The sequence below is a fragment of the Heterodontus francisci genome, chromosome 13 (assembly GCF_036365525.1).
Source record: "Heterodontus francisci isolate sHetFra1 chromosome 13, sHetFra1.hap1, whole genome shotgun sequence".
Lineage (NCBI taxonomy): Eukaryota > Metazoa > Chordata > Chondrichthyes > Heterodontiformes > Heterodontidae > Heterodontus > Heterodontus francisci.
In genome coordinates this window covers 43,241,310-43,261,188 of record NC_090383.1, presented here as the reverse complement: position 1 = coordinate 43,261,188, position 19,879 = coordinate 43,241,310, and the positions used below count along the sequence as shown (strand labels likewise).

At 46.7% G+C, this 19,879-nt stretch overlaps 1 protein-coding gene across 4 annotated transcripts in view; it reads right to left on the bottom strand.

Moving 5' to 3' along the window:
• gtf2h5 (general transcription factor IIH, polypeptide 5) overlaps positions 1-17,050 on the bottom strand; it is a 46,470-nt gene extending 29,420 nt beyond the window's left edge. The window contains exon 1 of one of the 4 annotated variants that reach the window (XM_068045788.1): positions 16,970-17,050. Coding sequence is in view for 1 of the 4 variants with exons in the window: in XM_068045792.1 (XP_067901893.1) it covers positions 16,970-17,001 (32 nt within the window). In the remaining 3 variants the exon portion in view is untranslated. Of the gene's footprint in view, positions 1-12,659; positions 12,680-16,856; positions 16,928-16,969 lie in introns of those variants that run through there. The other 3 variants (XM_068045792.1, XM_068045790.1, XM_068045791.1) reach the window with 3 other exon arrangements.
• Positions 17,051-19,879: the final 2,829 nt, after the last annotated feature.

The following is a 19,879-nucleotide window of genomic DNA, read 5'->3' as shown; positions in this document are numbered from 1 at the left end:
ATAAGGTGGTCAAGCAGGCATACGGGACACTTTCCTTTATTAGCCGAGGCCTAGAGTACAAGAGCAGGGAGGTTATGCTAGAAATGTATGAACATTTGTTAGACCACAGCTAGAGTACTGCGTACAGTTCTGGTCACCATATTACAGAAAGGACGTGATCACACTAGAGAGGCTACACAAGAGATTTACAGGGATGTTGCCGGAAATAGAGAATTTAAGCTATGAAGAAAGATTGGACAGGCTGGGTTTGTTTACTTTGGAACAAAGGAGGCTGAAAGAGATTTAATTGAGGTGTATAAAATTGTGAGGATACAAAAGGACCTATTTCTGTTAGCCAAGGTCAACAATCAGGGGGCATAGATTTAAATACATTTGTGGAAGGATTAGAGGAGAGTTAAGGAGAAAACTTTGTCCAGAACTCACTGCTTGAAAAGGGTGGGAGAGACAAAACCCTCATTGCATTTAAAAACAAGTGCACATCCATGTGAGGTGCCTTTATCTACAGGCTACACACCAAGAGCTGGAAAGTGGCATTAGAATGGATTACTCTTTTCGGCCGACACTGACAAGATGGACCGAATAGCCTTCTTCTGTGCCAACAATTTATGTTTCTCTGTAAAACCACTCAGGTCCAAATCATGCAGAGGTTATTGTTGCCGGATTAAAAATCCTTTTGTGTGACCATAACTGCAGGAAATCCGCAAACATTTACATGCTGCCACTCGGCGACATGATCTAAAAACAAATGTTAGGTTCGAAATGTATTGATATAGTGTCTTTTGCAACCTCATGATGTATCAAAGCACTATACAGCCAATGAAGTACCTTTAAAAATTTGCACACAACAGCAATGTGAAAATTATTATACACTTTATTTAGTAATATTTTACACTGACAACACCCAACTCTACCTCACCACAACCTCTCACAACCCCTCCACTATCTCTGTTATCGGGCTGCTTGTCCGACATCCAGTCAAAGAACAAAGATAATTACAGCACAGGAACAGGCCCTTCGGCCCTCCAAGCCTGCGCCGATCCAGATCCTCTCTCTAAACATGTCGCCTATTTTCTAAGGTTCTGTATCTCTTTTCTTCCTGCCCATTCATGTATCTGTCTAGATACATCTTAAAAGACGCCATCGTGCCCGCATCTACCACCTCCGCTGGCAACGCGTTCCAGGCACCCACCACCCTCTGCGTAAAGAACTTTCCACGCATATCCCCCCTAAACTTTTCCCCTTTCACTTTGAACTCGTGTCCTCTAGTAATTGAATCCCCCATTCTGGGAAAAAGCCTCTTGCTATCCACCCTGTCTATACCTCTCATGATTTTGTACACCTCAATCAGGTCCCCCCTCAACCTCCGTCTTTCTAATGAAAATAATCCTAATCTACTCAACCCCTCTTCATAGCTAGCGCCCTCCATACCAGGCAACATCCTGGTGAACCTCCTCTGCACCCTCTCCAAAGCATCCACATCCTTTTGATAATGTGGCGACCAGAACTGCACGCAGTATTCCAAATGTGGCCGAACCAAAGTCCTATACAACTGTAACATGACCTGCCAACTCTTGTACTCAATACCCCGTCCGATGAAGGAAAGCATGCCGTATGCCTTCTTGACCACTCTATTTACCTGCGTTGCCACCTTCAGGGAACAGTGGACCTGAACACCCAAATCTCTCTGGACATCAATTTTCCCCAGGACTTTTCCATTTACTGTATAGTTCACTCTTGAATTGGATCTTCCAAAATGCATCACCTCGCATTTGCCCGGATTGAACTCCATCTGCCATTTCTCTGCCCAACTCTCCAATCTATCTATATTCTGCTGTATTCTCTGACAGTCCCCTTCAGTATCTGCTACTCCACCAATCTTAGTGTCGTCTGCAAACTTGCTAATCAGTCCACCTATACTTTCCTCCAAATCATTAATGTAGATCACAAACAACAGTGGTCCCAGCACGGATCCCTGTGGAACACCACTGGTCACACGTCTCCATTTTGAGAAACTCCCTTCCACTGCTACTCTCTGTCTCCTGTTGCCCAGCCAGTTCTTTATCCATCTAGCTAGTACACCTTGGACCCCACGCGCCTTCACTTTCTCCATCAGCCTGCCATGGGGAACCTTATCAAACGCCTTACTGAAGTCCATGTATATGACATCGACAGCCCTTCCCTCATCAATCAACTTTGTCACTTCCTCAAAGAATTCTATTAAGTTGGTAAGACATGACCTTCCCTGCACAAAACCATGTTGCCTATCACTGATAAGCCCATTTTCTTCCAAATGGGAATAGATCCTATCCCTCAGTATCTTCTCCAGCAGCTTCCCTACCACTGACGTCAGGCTCACCGGTCTATAATTACCTGGATTATCCCTGCTACCCTTCTTAAACAAGGGGACAACATGAGCAATTCTCCAGTCCTCCGGGACCTCACCCGTGTTTAAGGATGCTGCAAAGATATCTGTTAAGGCCCCAGCTATTTCCTCTCTCGCTTCCCTCAGTAACCTGGGATAGATCCCATCCGGACCTGGGGACTTGTCCACCTTAATGCCCTTTCGAATACCCAACACTTCCTCCCTCCTTATGCCGACTTGACCTAGAGTAATCAAACATCTGTTCCCAACCTCAACATCCGTCATGTCCCTCTCCTCGGTGAATACCGATGCAAAGTACTCGTTTAGAATCTCACCCATTTTCTCTGAATCCAAGCATAACATTCCTCCTTTGTCCTTTAGTGGGCCAATCCTTTCTCTAGTTACCCTCTTTCTCCTTATATATGAATAAAAGGCTTTGGGATTTTCTTTAACCCTGTTTGCTAAAAAGCCTTGGGATTCTCCTTAATCCTGTTTGCCAATGACTTTTCATGACCCCTTTTAGCCCTCCTGACTCTTTGCTTAAGTTCCTTCCTACTTTCTTTATATTCCTCAAGGGCTTTGTCCGTTCCCAGCCTTCTAGCCCTTACGAATGCTTCCTTTTTCTTTTTGACGAGGCTCGCAATATCCCTCGTTATCCAAGGTTCCCGAAACTTGCCAAACTTAACCTTCTTCCTCACAGGAACATGCTGGTCCTGGATTCTAATCAACTGACGTTTGAAAGACTCCCACATGTCAGATGTTGATTTACCCTCAAACAGCCACCCCCAATCTAAATTCTTCAGTTCCTGCCTCTTAATGTTATAATTAGCCTTCCCCCAATTTAGTACGTTCACCCGAGGACTACTCTTATCTTTATCCACAAGTACCTTAAAACTTACGGAATTATGGTCACTGCTCCCGAAATGCTCCCCTACTGAGACTTCGACCACCTGGCCGGGCTCATTCCCCAATACCAGGTCCAGTCTGGCCCCTTCCCTAGTTGGACTATCTACATATTGTTTCAAGAAGCCCTCCTGGATGCTCCTTACAAATTCTGCCCCATCCAAGCCCCTAGCACTAAGTGAGTCCCAGTTAAGATAGGGGAAGTTAAAATCACCCACCACAACAACCCTGTTGCTTTTACATCTTTCCAAAATCTGTCTACATATCTGTTCCTCTATCTCCCGCTGGCTGTTGGGAGGCCTGTAGTAAACCCCCAACATCATGACTGCACCCTTCCTATTCCTGAGCTCTACCCATATTGCCTTGCTGCATGAGCCCTCCGAGGTGTCCTCCCGCAGTACTTCTTTGGCCTCCTTATCTCGATAGACAATGGATACGCGCCTGGAGGTGGTCAGTGGTTTGTGAAGCAGCACCTGGAGTGGCTATAAAGGCGAATTCTAGAGTGACAGGCTCTTCCACAGGTGCTGCAGAGAAATTTGTTTGTCGGGGCTGTTGCACAGTTGGCTCTCCCCTTGCGCCTCTGTCTTTTTTCCTGCCAACTACTAAGTCTCCCGCAGTACAGCTGTGATATCCTCCTAAACCACTAATGCAACTCCCCCACCCCTTTTACATCCCCCTCTATCCCGCCTGAAGCTTCTAAATCCCAGAACAGTTAGCTGCCAATCCTGTCCTTCCCTCAACCACGTCTCTGTAATAGCAACAACATCATAGTTCCAAGTACTAATCCAAGCTCTAAGTTGATCTGCCTTACCTGTTATACTTCTCGCATTGAAACAAATGTATTTCAGAACACCAGTCCCGCTGTGCTCAGCAACATCTCCCTGCCTGCTCTTCCTCTTAGTCTTACTGGCCTGATTTACTAGCTCCCCCTCAGTTATTTCACCTGCTCTCCTACTGTTATGAGCGGCATGGACAGAGTGGATACTCAGAAGTTTTTTCCCAGGGTGGAAGAGTCAGTTACTAGGGGACATCGGTTTAAGGTGAGAGGGGCAAAGTTTAGAGGGGATGTGCGAGGCAAGTTTTTTACAGAGGGTGGTGAGTGCCTGGAACCTGCTGCCAGGGGAGGTGGTGGAAGCAGATACGATAGTGACGTTTAAGAGACATCTTGACAAATACATGAATAGGAAGGGAATAGAGGGATATGGGCCCCGGAAGTGCAGAAGGTGTTAGTTTAGGCAGGCATCAAGATCGGCGCAGGCTTGGAGGGCCGAATGGCCTGTTCCTGTGCTGTACTGTTCTTTGCTCTGGTTCCCACCCCCCTGCCACACTAGTTTAAACCCTCCTGAGTGACGCTAGCAAACCTCGCAGCCAGGATATTTGTGCCCCTCCAGTTTAGATGCATCCCGTCCTTCTTGTACAGGTCCCACCTGTCCCGGACGACATCCCAATGATCCAGATATTTGAAACCCTCCCTCCTACACCAGCGCTGTTCAGCCACGTGTTTAGCTGCACTCTCCTCTTATTTCTAACCTCACTGGCACGTGGCACAGGGAGTAATCCCGAGATTACAACCCTAGAGGTCCTGTTTTTTTTTAAACTTTCTACCTAACTCGCTGAACTCCCCCTGCAGGACCTTGTCACTCTTCCTGCCTATGTCGTTAATACCAATGTGTACCACAACCTCTGGCTGCTCACCCTCCCCCTTCAGAATGTCCCCTGTCCGTTCAGAGGCATCCTTGACCCTGGCACCAGAGAGGCAACATACCATCCTGGAGTCTCTTTCACGTCCACAGAAGCACCTATCTGTGCCCCTGACTATAGAGTCCCCTATCACTATTGCTCTTCTGCACTTTGTCCCTCCCTGAACAACAATGCCAGCCGTGCTGCCACTGCTCTGGCTGCTGCTGTTGTTTTCCCCTGATAGGCCACCCCCCCACTCCCCCCCCCCCCTCCAGGAGTACCCAAAACAATATACTTGTTAGAGAGGGGGACAGCCACAGGGGATTCCTGCACTGAGTGCCTGCCCCTTCTAGCGGTCACCCATCTATGTGCCTGCACCTTGGGTGTAACCACCTCTCTAAAACTCCTGTCTATGATACTTTCTGCCACCTGCATGCTCCTAAGTGTAACCACCTCTCTAAAACTCCTGTCTACGATGCTTTCTGCCACCTGCATGCTCCTATGAGCATCCAATTGCTGCTCCAACCGATCCATGTGGTCTGTGAGGAGCTGCAACTGGGTACACCTCTTGCAGATGTAGTCGTCCGGAACGCTGGAAGCGTCACGGACCTCCCACATCTCACAGGTGAAACGCTTGAAACGACATTTCTAGCAATAATTCATAAGTTAATTTAAAATAAATACTTAAATACTTATTAAATCCTTACTAAATTAAGTTACAATTAACTATATGGTCCCTAGCGCTAGATTTCTACTATAAATATTAAATGCTAAATACAGTAATCTCCTCCCTCCGGTTTAGTTCCTCCTCTACTTATTAATTAATTAGTTAATTGGGGTTTTAATCAATTTTAATCAATGTTTTATTTTCAAATTCAGTGCAGATTCCCTACCAGCCAATCAGGTCACAGTTTTCCTGTGACGTCACTGACATCAGACAAGAATCAACAGGGTATTCTCCCATGAAAGAACCGGCATGAAGTCTGCGTTAAATTTGAATCCAGATATTGGAGTAGAAGTAACAGTGCACCCTAGCCTACTGTATGCACTAAGTCCCATTCACCCATCGCCTCTGTGCTTGCTGACTGGCTCCCGACCTGCTAATGCCTCAGATTTAAAGTTCGCTTTCTTGTTTTCAAATCCCTGCATGATCTTGCCTCACACCCTGCCCCCCACCCCTACTTTTCTGTAATCTCCTCCAACCATCATGAGATTTCTGCACTCCTCCAAATCTGGTCTCCGATGCATCCCCAATGTTAAATCACCATTGGAGGCTGTGCCTTTAGCTGCCTAGGTCCTAAAATCTGGAATTTCTTCTGTAATCTTCTCCGCCTCCCCCGCCTCCTTTCGTATGTTCCTTAAAACCTAGCACTTCGACCAAATTTCGGTCATTAGTATCTCATGTAGCTTGGTGTCAAAATTTGTTTGATAATGCTCCTGTGAATTCTCAAACCATTAGGATAGATTCAGAACAGATCTAGCAACTCAAAACTAGGCATCCATGAGGTGCTCTAGGCATCCATGAGGTACTTTGGGTCATCATCAGTAGCAGAATTGTATTCAATCACAATGTGTAACCTCATAGCCTGGCATATCCCTCACTCTACTACTGCCATCAAGCCAAGGAATCAACCCTAGTTCAATGAAGAGTGCAGGAGGGCATGCCAGGAGCAGCACCAGTCATACTTAAAAATGAGATGTCAACCTGATGAAGCTACAACACAAGGACTACTTGCATGCCAAATAGCAGAAGCAGCATGCAATAGACACAGCTAAGCAATCCCACAACCAGTGGATCAAATCAAAGCTCTGCAGTCCTGCCACATCCAGTTGTGAATGGTGGTGGATGATTAAACAATTAACAGGAGGAGGAGGTTCCATAAATATCCTGATCCTCACTGATGGGGGGAGCCCAGCACATTAGTGCAAAAGAAGAGGCTGAAGCATTTGCAACCAGCTTCAGCCAGAAGTGCCAAGTGGATGGTTTATCTCAGACTCCTCCTGAGGTTCCCTGCATCACAGATGCCAATCTTCAGCCAATTTGATTCACTCCACGTGATATCAAGAGACGGCTCAAAGCACTGGATACTGCAAAGATTATGGGCCTTGACAACATCCCGGCAGCAGTACTGAAGACTTGTGCTCCAGAACTAGCCATATCACCAGCCAAGCTGTTCTAGTACAGCTACAACACTGGCATCTACCCTAAAGAGCAAGAGGGTAGCCAGGGAAAGGGTTGGCCCACTCAAGGTCAGAGGAGGGAATCTATGTGTGGAGCCAGAGGAAATGGGCGAGGTACTAAATGAGTACTTTGCATCACCAAAGAGGAGGACTTGGTGGATGATGAGTCTGGGATCTACCCCAGAATACTGAGGGAGGCAAGGGAGGAAATTGCTGGGGCCTTGACAGAAATCTTTGCATCCTCATTGGCTACAGGTGAGGTCCCAGAGGACTGGAGAATAGCCAATGTTGTTCCTTTGTTTAAGAAGGGTAGCAAGGATAATCCAGGAAATTATAGGCCGGTGAGCCTTAAGTCAGAGGTAGGGAAATTATTAGAGAGGATTCTTCGGGACAGGATTTACTCCCATTTGGAAACAAATGGACTTATTAGCTAGAGGCAGCATGGTTTTGCGAAGGGGAGGTCGTGTCTCACTAACTTGATCTAGTGTTTTGAGGAAGTGACGAAGTTGATTGATGAAGGAAGGGCAGTGGATGTTGTCTACATGACTTTAGTAAAGCCTTTGACAAGGTCCCTCATGGTAGACTGGTACAAAAGGTGAAGTCACATGGGTTCAGAGATGAGCTGGCAAGATGGATACAGAACTGGCTCGGTCAGAGAACACAGAGAGTAGCAATGGAAGGGTGCTTTTCTGAATGGAGGGATGTGACTAGTGGTGTTCCTCAGGGATCAGTGCTGGGACCTTTGCGCTTTGTAGTATATATAAATGATTTGGAGGAAAATGTAGCTGGTCTGATTAGTAAGTTTGCGGATGACACAAAGGTTGGTGGAGTTGCGGATAGTGATGAGGATTGTCAGAGGATACAGCAGGATATAGAGCAGTTGGAGACTTGGGCGGAGAAATGACAGATGGAGTTTAATCCAGACAAATGTGAGGTAATGCATTTTGGAAGGTCTAATGCAGGTGTGACCACCTCTAGGCGCTTACCCATTGTCTCTCGAGACAAGGAGGCCAAAGAAAGAAAGAATGCAGGTGGGAAGTATACAGTAAATGGCAGAACCCTTCGGAGTATTGACAGGCAGAGAGATCTGGGCGTACAGGTCCACAGGTCACTGAAAGTGGCAACGCAGGTGGATAAGGTAGTCAAGGCGGCATACAGCATGCTTGCCTTCATCGGTCGGGGCACAGAGTCTTAAAATTGGCAAGTCATGCTGCAGCTGTACAGGACCTTAGTTAGGCCACACTTGGAATATTGCATGCAATTCTGGTCACTACACTACCAGAAGGACGGTGGAGGCTTTGGAGAGGGTACATAATGCTCTGCTCCTCTTACCCCTTCCCTTCTGAGCAACAGGGACAGACTCTGCGCCAGAGACCTGTATCCCATTGCCTACCCCTGGTAAGTCGTCTCCCCCAACAGTATCCAAAACGGTATACCTGTTGTTCACCAATGCCCTGTATAACTGAAGCATAACATCCTTACTTTTATTTTCAATTCTTCTCATCATAAAGGATAGCATTCCATTAGCCTTCTTTATTCATTGCTGCAGTTTTGGTCACCTTATTTAAGGAAGGATATGAATGCGTTGGAGGTGGTTCAGAGGAGGTTTACTAGATTGATACCTGGAATGAGCGGGTTGTCTTTTGAGTAAAAGTTGGACAGACTGGGCTTGTTTTCACTGGAGTTTAGAAGAGTGAGTGGAGACTTGATTGAAGTACATAAGATCAAGAATGGTCTTGACAAGGTGGATGTGGAAAGGATGTTTCCTCTTGTGGGTGAGTCCATAACGAGGGGGCACCATTTTAAAATTTGGATTGCCCTTTTAAGACAGAGATGAGGAGAAATTTTTTCTCTGAGGGTTGTGCGACTTTGGAGCACTCTACCTCAGAAGGTGGTGGAGGCAGGGTCATTGAATAATTTTAAGGTGGGGGTAGATAGATTCTTGTTAGGCAAGGGAATCAAAGGTTATCGTGGGTAGATGGGAGTGTGGAATTCCAGACACACACACATCAGCCATGATCTTCTTGAAAGGCGGAGCAGGCTAGAGGGGTCGAATGGCCTACTTCTCATAATTCGTGTTCGTATGTTTGTATCATGGGATATCTCTCCCTGCTGCACAAACTCCTTAGCATTAAATGTGGCCATTTCTTTTGTTCCTAGCACTGTAGAGGAAAACAGAAGAGTACAAGAAAACCTGTTTGTTTACCCTTCCACAATTTAGAGGTCAATTTTCCCTCCCGTTTTCCAAATTTCCCGTTTGTCTGGCAGTTCAGATCCCAGACAAGCCCCCAATTGGTTACGGCCACCTGGTGAGGGTGGTTTGCACTGTTCAACTCCCACCTGACTGCAGCAAGTATTTTTTGGTTATGAGGGTATAACCCTAACTTGTTTTATTTGTCAAATGAACAGCTGCCTTGTGGGCGTCTCGGGAGAGACCACGGCTAAGGGAGTAAACCCTAACAGAAAATCCGGAGTGGAACCCCGTAGGCGGTCATGTGTCACCTTTGGCATGTTTCCGGCAGTTCCTGCAGCCATACCGGTGCCAAACGTCGTGCTCTGCACTCCTTTGGACCCCACCAGAAAGGCCGAGAGGGGGGTTTTGACGCTTGGGCAACTCTCAACCTCCATACATTCGCCCAGGCATGCGCCATGGAGAGGTCACTCCATAGTTGCCTCACAGCGACTGACACCACTGACCACCTCTAGGCGCTTACCCATTGTCTCTCGAGACAAGGAGGCCAAAGAAGAAGTTTGCTAAAGATATTTCATGACCCCTTTTAGCCCTCTTAATTCCTCGTTTCAGATTGGTCCTACATTCCCGATATTCTTTCAAAGCTTCGTCTTTCATCAGCCGCCTAGACCTTATGTATGCTTCCTTTTTCCTCTTAGCTAGTCTCACAATTTCACCTGTCATCCATGGTTCCCTAATCTTGCCATTTCTATCCCTCATTTTCACAGGAACATGTCTCTCCTGCACGCTAATCAACCTCTCTTTAAAAGCCTCCCACATATCACATGTGGATTTTTCTTCAAACAGCTGCTCCCAATCTACATTCCCCAGCTCCTGCCGAATTTTGGTATAGTTGGCCTTCCCCCAATTTAGCACTCTTCCTTTAGGACCACTCTCGTCTTTGTCCATGAGTATTTTAAAGCTTACGGAATTGTGATCACTATTCCCAAAGTAGTCCCCTACTGAAACTTCAACCACCTGGCCGGGCTCATTCCCCAACACCAGGTCCAGTATGGCCCCTTCCCGAGTTGGACTATTTACATACTGCTCTAGAAAACCCTCCTGGATGCTCCTTACAAATTCTGCTCCATCTAGACCTCTAACACTAAGTGAATCCCAGTCAATGTTGGGAAAATTAAAATCTCCTATCACCACCACCCTGTTGCTCCTACATCTTTCCATAATCTGTTTACATATTTGTACCTCTATCTCACGCTCGCTGTTGGGAGGCCTGTAGTACAGCCCCAACATTGTTACCGCACCCTTCCTATTTCTGAGTTCTGTCCATATTGCCTCACTACTCGAGTCCTCCATAGTGCCCTCCTTCAGCACAGCTGTGATATCCTCCTTGACCAGTAATGCAACTCCTCCACCCCTTTTACCTCCCTCTCTATCCCGCCTGAAGCATCGATATCCTGGGATAAAATAAAAGCAAAATACTGCGGATATCCTGGGATATTCAGTTGCCAATCATGCCCTTCCCTCAACCAAGTCTCAGTAATAGCAATAACATCATACTCCCAGGTACTAATCCAAGCCCTAAGTTCATCTGCCTTACCTACTGCACTTCTTGCATTAAAACAAATGCACCTCAGACCACCAGTCCCTTTATATTCATCATCTGCTCCCTGCCTGCTCTTCCCCTTAGTCACACTGACTTCATTATCTCGTTCCTTACAGGCTTTTGTTACTACCTCCTTACTGTCAACTGACCTCAATTGGTTCCCATCCCCCTGCCACATTAGTTTAAACCCTCCCCAACAGCGTTAGCAAAAGCACCCCCAAGGACATTGGTTCCAGTCCGGCCCAGGTGTAGACCGTCCAATTTGTAATAGTTCCACCTCCCCCAGAACCGGTCCCAATGTCCCAAAAATCTGAACCCCTCCTTCCTGCACCATCTCTCAAGCCACGCATTCATCCTGACTATTCTTTCATTTTTACTCTGACTATCACGTGGCACTGGTAGCAATCCTGAGATTACTACCTCTGAGGTCCTGCTTTTTAACTTGGCTCCTAACTCCCTAAACTCTGCTTGTAGGACCTCATCCTGTTTTTTACCTATATCATTGGTGCCTATGTGCACAATGACAACTGGCTGTTCACCCTCACCCCTTTAGAATGTTCTGCAGCCGATCTGAGACATCCCTGACCCGTGCACCTGGGAGGCAACATACCATTCGGGAGCCTCGTTTTCGACCACAGAACCGCCTATCTACTCCCCTTACAATCGAATCCCCTACGACTATAGCCCTTCCACTCTTTTTCCCGCCCTTCTGAACAGCAGAGCCAGCCACGGTGCCATGGACCTGGCTACTGCTGCCTTCCCCTGGTGAGCCATCTCCCTCAACAGTATCCAAAACGGTATACTTGTTTTGGAGGGAGATGACCGCAGGGGACTCCTGCGCTGCCTTCCAGCTCTTTCTCTGCCTTTTGGTCACCCATTCCTTTTCTCCCTCAGCAATCCTAATCTGCGGTGTGACCAATTCACTAAACGTGCTATCCACGACCTCCTCAGCATCGCGCATGCTCCAAAGTGAGTCCATCCGCAGCTCGAGAGCCGTCATGCGGTCTAACAAGAGCTGCAGTTGGACACACTTCCTGCACGTGAAGGAGTCAGGGACATCAGCCATGTCCCTGAGCTCCCACATTGAGCAAGAGGAGCATGACACGGGTCTGAGATCTCCTGCCATTTTTAATCTTAAGCTTTTTTTTTAGATTACAAATACAGCACTGAAACAGGCCCTTCGGCCCACCTAGTCTGTGCCGAACATCAACCACCCGTTTCTACTAATACTACACTAATCCCATATTGCTACCAAACATCCCCACCTGTCCCTATATTTTCCTACCACCTACCTACACTAGTGACAATTTATAATGGCCATCAACCTGCAAGTCTTTTGGCTTGTGGGAGGAAACCGGAGCACCCGGAGAAAACCCACGCAGACACAGGGAGAACTTGCAAACTCCACACAGGCAGTACCTGGAATCGAACCCGGGTCCCTGGAGATGTGAGGCTGCGGTGCTAACCACTGCGCCGCCCCAAGCTTAACTTCGTTAAGTGAAAAAGGAACGAAAAGTTTTTACCAATCACGATAAAACCAGAGAAATAGAAAAAACCTTACCTTATAAACACCCCACCGAGTCCTTTTTTTTTGGTTAGAGGAGGAGGGCGGGTGGGAGACACGACAAGTGTGGTGTCTCGGGTTCAGAAACCGCCCAAATATATAGTGTTTTACTTACCCAGCAGCCCCCTGGCCTCCGCCGAAAACAAAAGGAAATTAAGTTTACTTTCAAACTGACCTTCCCAGCTGCTCACTCGCTCACACTCTGCTCCCGAAAAAGCTGCTGCAATAAAAGTCCTGGATGAACAGAAATTTCCTCCAATTAAATATTGGGAAGACTGAAGCTATTGTCTTCAGTCGCTGCCCACAACTGTGTTCTCAAGCTACTGATTCTATCCTACTTCCTGGCAATTGTCTCAGGCTGAACCAGACTGTTCGCAACCTTGGAGTTCTATTTTGATCTTGAGCTGAGCTTCTGACCAAATATCCTCTCAATCACACCTACTTCTGTAATATCACCCGTTGCTGCTGAAACCCTCAACAATGCTTGCTTCCTGATCCACTGTTTCAGTACTCTGCTGGCCAGCCTAGACCTTTTACTATGTTAAATGAAAATTGATGTCATCCTTTCACAATTTATTATATCAGCACCTTCGCTCGTGCCCTGCCCCACAGGTTTTGCATGCTTTTACAAACAGCCTAAATCTAATTTTCTTCTTAAAATTGCCTGTATTTAGATTTTCATAAAGAATTCTTCAGATAGCGTTCACTGTGAACCAGTAATGTTGGGGATTATATCAGCCAAGAGCATTTCCTTCAGCCTGTCCGCTCCACACAATCAGATATCCCACTTTACATAAAAGTAGAATCTCATAATCTAGACAGACACTTCGCTCCAGTACAGTACCAAAGTATACCAGTAAAGTGGTGTTGCACTGTCAGTTGTCCAGTCAGGTGGACATTCCTCCCTCAACCAAGATCAGCAAAAACCAATTAACTAGTTCATCCATCTGCTATTTGTAGGACCTTGTGCATTAACTGGCTTCCATTACTGCCCACAAAACAACAGTTGCTACACTTCAAAATAGATTCAGAGCAAAGCACACTGGGTTGCCCTGAGGATGTACAGGTGCAAGTTCTCGATCACAAACCAGCCGTAACTCCAAACAACCCCCAGGAGTCAGACCCTCCAGGTAACATACAATACACATTGGTCACAGCATTAGAGGATGACTAGATGACGTTACACCAGTCAAAAGGCAGTACTTTTCTAGTGGTGTAGAAGACATCCCAGTCAGGTCTTAAATGCCTTCTGAAATGGCCTCGCAGGCCACTCAGTTGTATCAAACGCTACAAAGTTTAAGAAAAGGAATGAAACTGGACAGACCACCCGGCAACAACCTAGGCACCAGAAACGACAATGGCAAACCCAGCCCTGTTGACCCTGCAAAGTCCTCCTTACTAACATCAGGGGATTGTGCCAAAATTGGGAGAGCTGACCCACAGACTAGTCAAGCAAAGCCTGACATAGTCATACCCATGGAATCATACTTGCAATGTCCCAGACACCACCATCACCAACGCTGGGTAGGTCCTGTCCCACCTGCAGGACAGACTCAGCACAGGTGGCAGCACAGCGGTATACAGTCGGGATGGAGTTGCCTTGGGAATTCTCAACATTGACTCCAGACCCCATGAAGTCTTATGGCATCAGGTCAAAGACGAGCAATCCTGCTGATTACCACCTACTGCCCCCCTTCGGGTGATGAATCAGTGCTTCCCCATGTTGAACACCAGTTGGAAGAAGCACTAAAGGTAGCAAGAGTACAAAATGTACTCTGGGTGTGGGACTTCAATGTCCATCACGAAAAATGGCTCAGTAGCACCACTACTGACTGAGTCCTAAAGGACATACCTGCTAGACTGGGTCTGCAGCAGGTGGTGAGGGAACCAGCAAGAGGGAAAAACATACTTGACCTCGTCCTCACCAATCTACCTGTCGCAGATGCATCTGTCCATGACAGCATTGGTAGCAGTGACCCCCACACAGTCCTTATGGAGATGAAATCCCGTCTTCACATTGAGGATACCCACTATCACGTTGTGTAGCACTACCACTGTGCGAAACGGGATATATTTCGAACAGATCTAGCAACTCAAAACTGGGCATCCATGAGGCGCTGTGGACCATCAGCAGCAGCAGCATTGTGTTCTACCACAATCTGTAACCTCAAGGCCTGTCATATCCCCCACTCCACCATTACCATCAAGCCGGGGGAACAACCCTGGTTCAATGAAGAGTGTAGGAGGGTGTGCCAGGAGCAGCAGCAGGCATATCTAAAAATGAGGTGTCAGCCTATTGAAACTACAACACAGGACTACTTGCATGCCTAACAGCTGAAGCAGCATGCGACAGGGCTAAGCGCTCCCAAAACCAAAGGATCAGATCTAAGATCTGCAGTCCTGCCACGTCCAGTCATGAATGAAGTACAATTAACCAACAACAGGAGGAGGAGGAGGCTCCACAAACATCCCCATCTTCAACGATGGGTGAGCCCAGAAGATCAGTGCAAAAGACAAGGCTGAAGCATTTGTATCCATCTTCAAGCAGAAGTGCCGAGTGGATGATCCATCTTGGCCTCCTCCTGAGGTCCCCAGCATCACAGATGCCAGTCGTCAGCCAATCTGATTCATTCCACATGATATAAAGAAACGGCTGAAGGCACTGGATACTGCAAAGGCTATAGGCCCTGGCAACAATCCAGCAATAGTAGCGAATACTTGTGCTCCAGAATTAACCGTGCCCCTAGCCAAGCTACAACACAGCTACAACACCGGCAGCTACCCGACAATGTGGAAAATTGCCCAGGTATGTCCTGTAGACAAAAAGCAGGACAAATCCGACCCGGCCAATTACCACCCTATCAGTCTACTCCCAATCATCAAAGTAATGGAAGGGGTCGTCGATAGTGCTCAGCAATAACCTGCTCAATGATACTAAGTTTGGGTTCTGCCAGGGCCACTCAGCTCCTGACCTCATTAAAGCCTTGGTCCAAACATGGACAAAAGAACTGAACTCCAGAGGTGAGGAGAGAGTGACTGCCCTTGACATCTAGGCAGCATTTAACCGGGTACTGCATCAAGGAGCACTAGCAAAACTGGAGTCAATGGGAATCAGGGGGAAAACACTCCACTGGTTGGAATCATACCTAGCACAAAGAAAGACGGTTGTTGGAGATCAATCATCTCCGTCCCAGGACATCACTGCAGGAGTTCCTCAGGGTAGTGTCCTAGGCCCAGCCATCTTCAGCTGCTTCATCAATGACCTTCTCTCCATCATAAGGTCAGAAGTGGGGATGTTCGCTGGTGATTGCACAAAGTTCAGCATCATTCGCGATTCCTTAGATACTGAAACAGTCCATGTCCATATTCAGCAAGTCCTGGACAACATCCAAGCTTGGGCTGATAAGTGGAAAGTAGTATTCACGCCACACTGTGCCAGGCAATGATCATCTCAAACAAGAAAGAATCTAACCATCTCCTCTTGACGTTCAATGACTTTACCATCGCTGAATCCCCCGCGATCAACATCCTGGGGTCACCATTGACCATAAACTGAACTGGACTAGCCACATAAATACAGTGGCTACATGAGCAGGTCAAAGGCTGGGAATTCTGCGGCGAGTTACTTATCTCCTGTCTCCCCAGCACCTGTCCACCATCTACAAGGCACAAGTCAGGAGTGTGATGGAATACTCTCCACTTGCCTAGATGGGTGCAGCTCCAACAACACTCAAGAAGCTCAACACCATCCAGGACAAAGCAGGCCACTTGACTGGCACCCCACCACCATCTTCAACATTCACTCTCTCCATCACCGACACACAGTGGCAGCAGTGTGTGCACTATCTACAAGAAGCACTGTAGCAACTCACCAATGCTCCTTAGACAGCACCTTCCAAGCCCGTGACCTCTTTCCTGGGCAGGAAAAGGGCAGCAGATGCAATGAAACACCACCACCTGCAAGTTCCCCTTCAAGGAGCACACAATCCTGACTTGGAACTATATCGACATTCCTTCACTGTCGCTGGGTCAAAATACTGGAACTCCTTTCCTAATAGCACTGTGGGTGTACCTGCACCACATGGACTGCAGCGGTTCAAGAAGGCTGCTCACCACCACCTTCTCAAGGGCAATTAGGGATGGCCAATAAATGCTGGCCGAGCCAGCGATGTCCACATCCCATGAACGAATAAAAGTGGATGAAGAGCAAGCTAGGCCAGATCAGGTCTGTCCCATCATGGACCTCCTCTCCCTCATAACCCTTGTATGTCCGCTACACCCTCTCTGAAAAATTCAATCACCACCATAAAACAAAATCAGACGAAACTGACTGGAAGCAAGTCAATTATCTAGACAGTGCAAGAAGACCAACCGTATTAAGCAAGGATCAGTTTATTACAGATCATCGCAGAAAAACACTCATACAACTTTCGCCATGTATAAAAAAAAGTCTATGTTCAAAACAAAATGGCCATTCTTACATACCATCGCTGAGCGAACTGCATAATCTCACGCATAATTAACAATCCGGAACTGCAAATTAAAGGCACCAGAGGCCGGTTTGCTCTGGATTGGTCAGACGGATCGCACTGTCAGAAGCAAAGTAGCCCTGGATTGGTCAGAATGATCGAGGTATCCGCGGCAGGTTAGCCTTTGATTGGTCAGACGGATCGTCCGTCAGACGCACAGTAGCCTTGGATTGGTCAGAATGAACGGGCTGTCAGAGGCAGGTTAGCCTTTGATTGACAGTCGGATTGGTGTGTCGGAAGCATATTAGCCCGGGATTGGTTCAAGCAGATCGCCCGTCAGCGGCAGATTAGGTCCTGGATTGGTCAAACACATCGGACTGTCAAGAGTCAGAAAAGGACCAAGATAAAACAGGAGTAAAAGTTCTAAATTAAAAACAAGAAAGTGCTGGAAATGTTCAGCAGGTCTGGCAGCATCTATGGAAAGAGAAGCAGAGTTAACGTTTCAGGTCTGCTTCTCTCTTCGCAGATGCTGCCAGACCTGATGAGTATTTCCAGCATATATTGTTTTTATTTCAGATTTCCAGCATCTGCAGTATTTTGCTTTTATTTTCGTAAAAGTTCTAAATTGGGGGAAGGCAAATTTTACGAAACTGAGAGGTGACCTGGCGAAAATGGACTGGATACAATCTACTTGAAGGAAAATCAGTGGCAAACTAGTGGGGGGGATTCAAAAGCGAGATTCTACAGGCATAATGTAGGCATGTCCCCACAAAGATAAAGGGTGGTACTGCCAAATCTAGAGCCCCCTGATTATCTCAAAGCATACAGGGCAAGTTAAACCAGAAAAAAAAGCTTTTGACAATCACAAAAAACGTAATACTTTAGAAAGCCTAGAGGAGTGTGCAAGGCAAGTTCTTTACACAGAGGGTGGTGAGTGCCTGGAACTTGCTGCCGGGGGAGGTGGTGGAAGCAGGTACGATAGTGACGTTTAAGAGGCATCTTGACAAATACATGAATAGGATGGGAATAGAGGGATACGGTCCCCGGAAGTGCAAAAAGTTTTAGTTTAGGCAGTCATCAAGATCGGGGCAGGCTTGGAGGGCCGAATGGCCTGTTCCTGTGCTGTACTTTCTTTGTTCTTTGAGTATAGAAAGTGCAGGGGTGAAGTCAAAAAGGAAATTAGAAAAGCAAAGAGAGGACATGAAAAATTACTGGCAGGTAAAATCAAGGAAAACCCAAAGATGTTTTATCAGCAAAAGTTTGGATGATCAGCCATGATCGTATTGAATGGTGGAGCAGGCTCGAAGGGCCGAATGGCCTACTCCTGCTCCTATTTTTCTATGTCTGTATAACTAAGGAAAGGCCTATCAGAGATGTACAAGGTAACTTATGCGTGGATGCAGAAGATGTGGGCAGGATTCTTAATGAGTTTTTTGCCTCTGTCTTCACAAAGGAGAGGGATAATGCAGACGTTGTAGTAAAAGAGGAGGAGTGTGAAATATTAGATAGGATAAGCATAATGAGAGAGCAAGTACTAGAAGGTCTGACATCCTTCAAAGTGGATAAATCGCTAGGTTGTTAAAGGAAGCCAGGGAGGAGATAGCGGATGCGCTGAGGACCACCTTCAAATCCTCACTGGATATGGGCGAAGTGCCAGAGGATTGGAGGTCTGCGAACATTGTACCATTGTTTAAAAAGGGTGCAAGGGATAGGCCAAATAATTATAGGCTGGTCAGTCTGACCTCAGTGGTGGGTAAATTATTAGAATCAATTCTGAGAGACAAGATAAACTGCCACTTAGAAAGACACAGATTAATCATGGCTAGTCAGCTTGGATTTGTTAAGGCAAGGTCCTGTCTTAATAACTTGATTGAGTTGTTTGAAGAAGTAACAAGGAGGATTGATGGGGTTAGTGCAGTGGATGTGGTCTACTTGGATTTTAGTAAGGCATTTGACAAGGTCCCGCATGGCAGACTGGTCAGAAAAATGAAAGCCCATGGGATACAAGAGAATGTGGCAGGGTGGATCCAAAATGGAATCAGTGACAGGAAACAAAGGGTAGTAGTAGACGGATGTTTTTGTGAATGGAAGGTGGTTTCCAGTGGCATTCCACAGGGATCACTGTTGGGTTCCTTGCTGTTTTTGTAGTATATATTAATGATTTGGACTTAAATGTGGGAGGCATGATTGTGAAATTTGCAGATGATTGGTCATGTGAAGAGGATAGCTGTAGTCTCCAGAATGATATCAATGGTTTGGTTGAGTGGGCGGAAAAGTTGTAAATGGAATTCAATCCGGAGAAATGTGAGGTAATGCACTTGGGGAGGGCAAATAAAGCCAGGAATACACAATTTACGGGAGGATATTGAGAGGGGTAGAGGAAATGCATATCCATAGGTCCCTGAAGGTGGCAGGACAGGTAGATAAAGTAGTGAAGAAGGCATATGGAATGCATTCCTTTATTGGCTGAGATGTAGAATACAAAAGCAGGGATATAATTCTGGAACTGTATAAAATGCTGGTTAGGCCACAGCTGGAGTATTACATACAGTTCTGGTCACCACATTACAGGAAGGACATAATTGATCTGGAGAGAGTACAGAGGAGATTTACAAAATGTTGCCAGGGCTTGAAAATTGCAGCTATGAGGAAAGATTGGATCGGCTAGGGTTGTTTTCCTGAGAACAGAGGAGACTGAGGGGTGACTTAATTGAGCTATACAAAATTATGAGGAACCTGGATAGAGTAGACAGGAAGGACCTGTTTCCCCTAGCGGAGAGGTCAGTTATCAGGAGGCACAGATTTAAGGTGATTGGTGGAAGGATTAGCGGGGACATGAGGAAAAACCTTTTTCACCGAGAGGGTGGTGGGTATCTGGAATTCGCTGCCTGGATTGGTGGTGGAGGCAGAAACCCTCAACTCACGG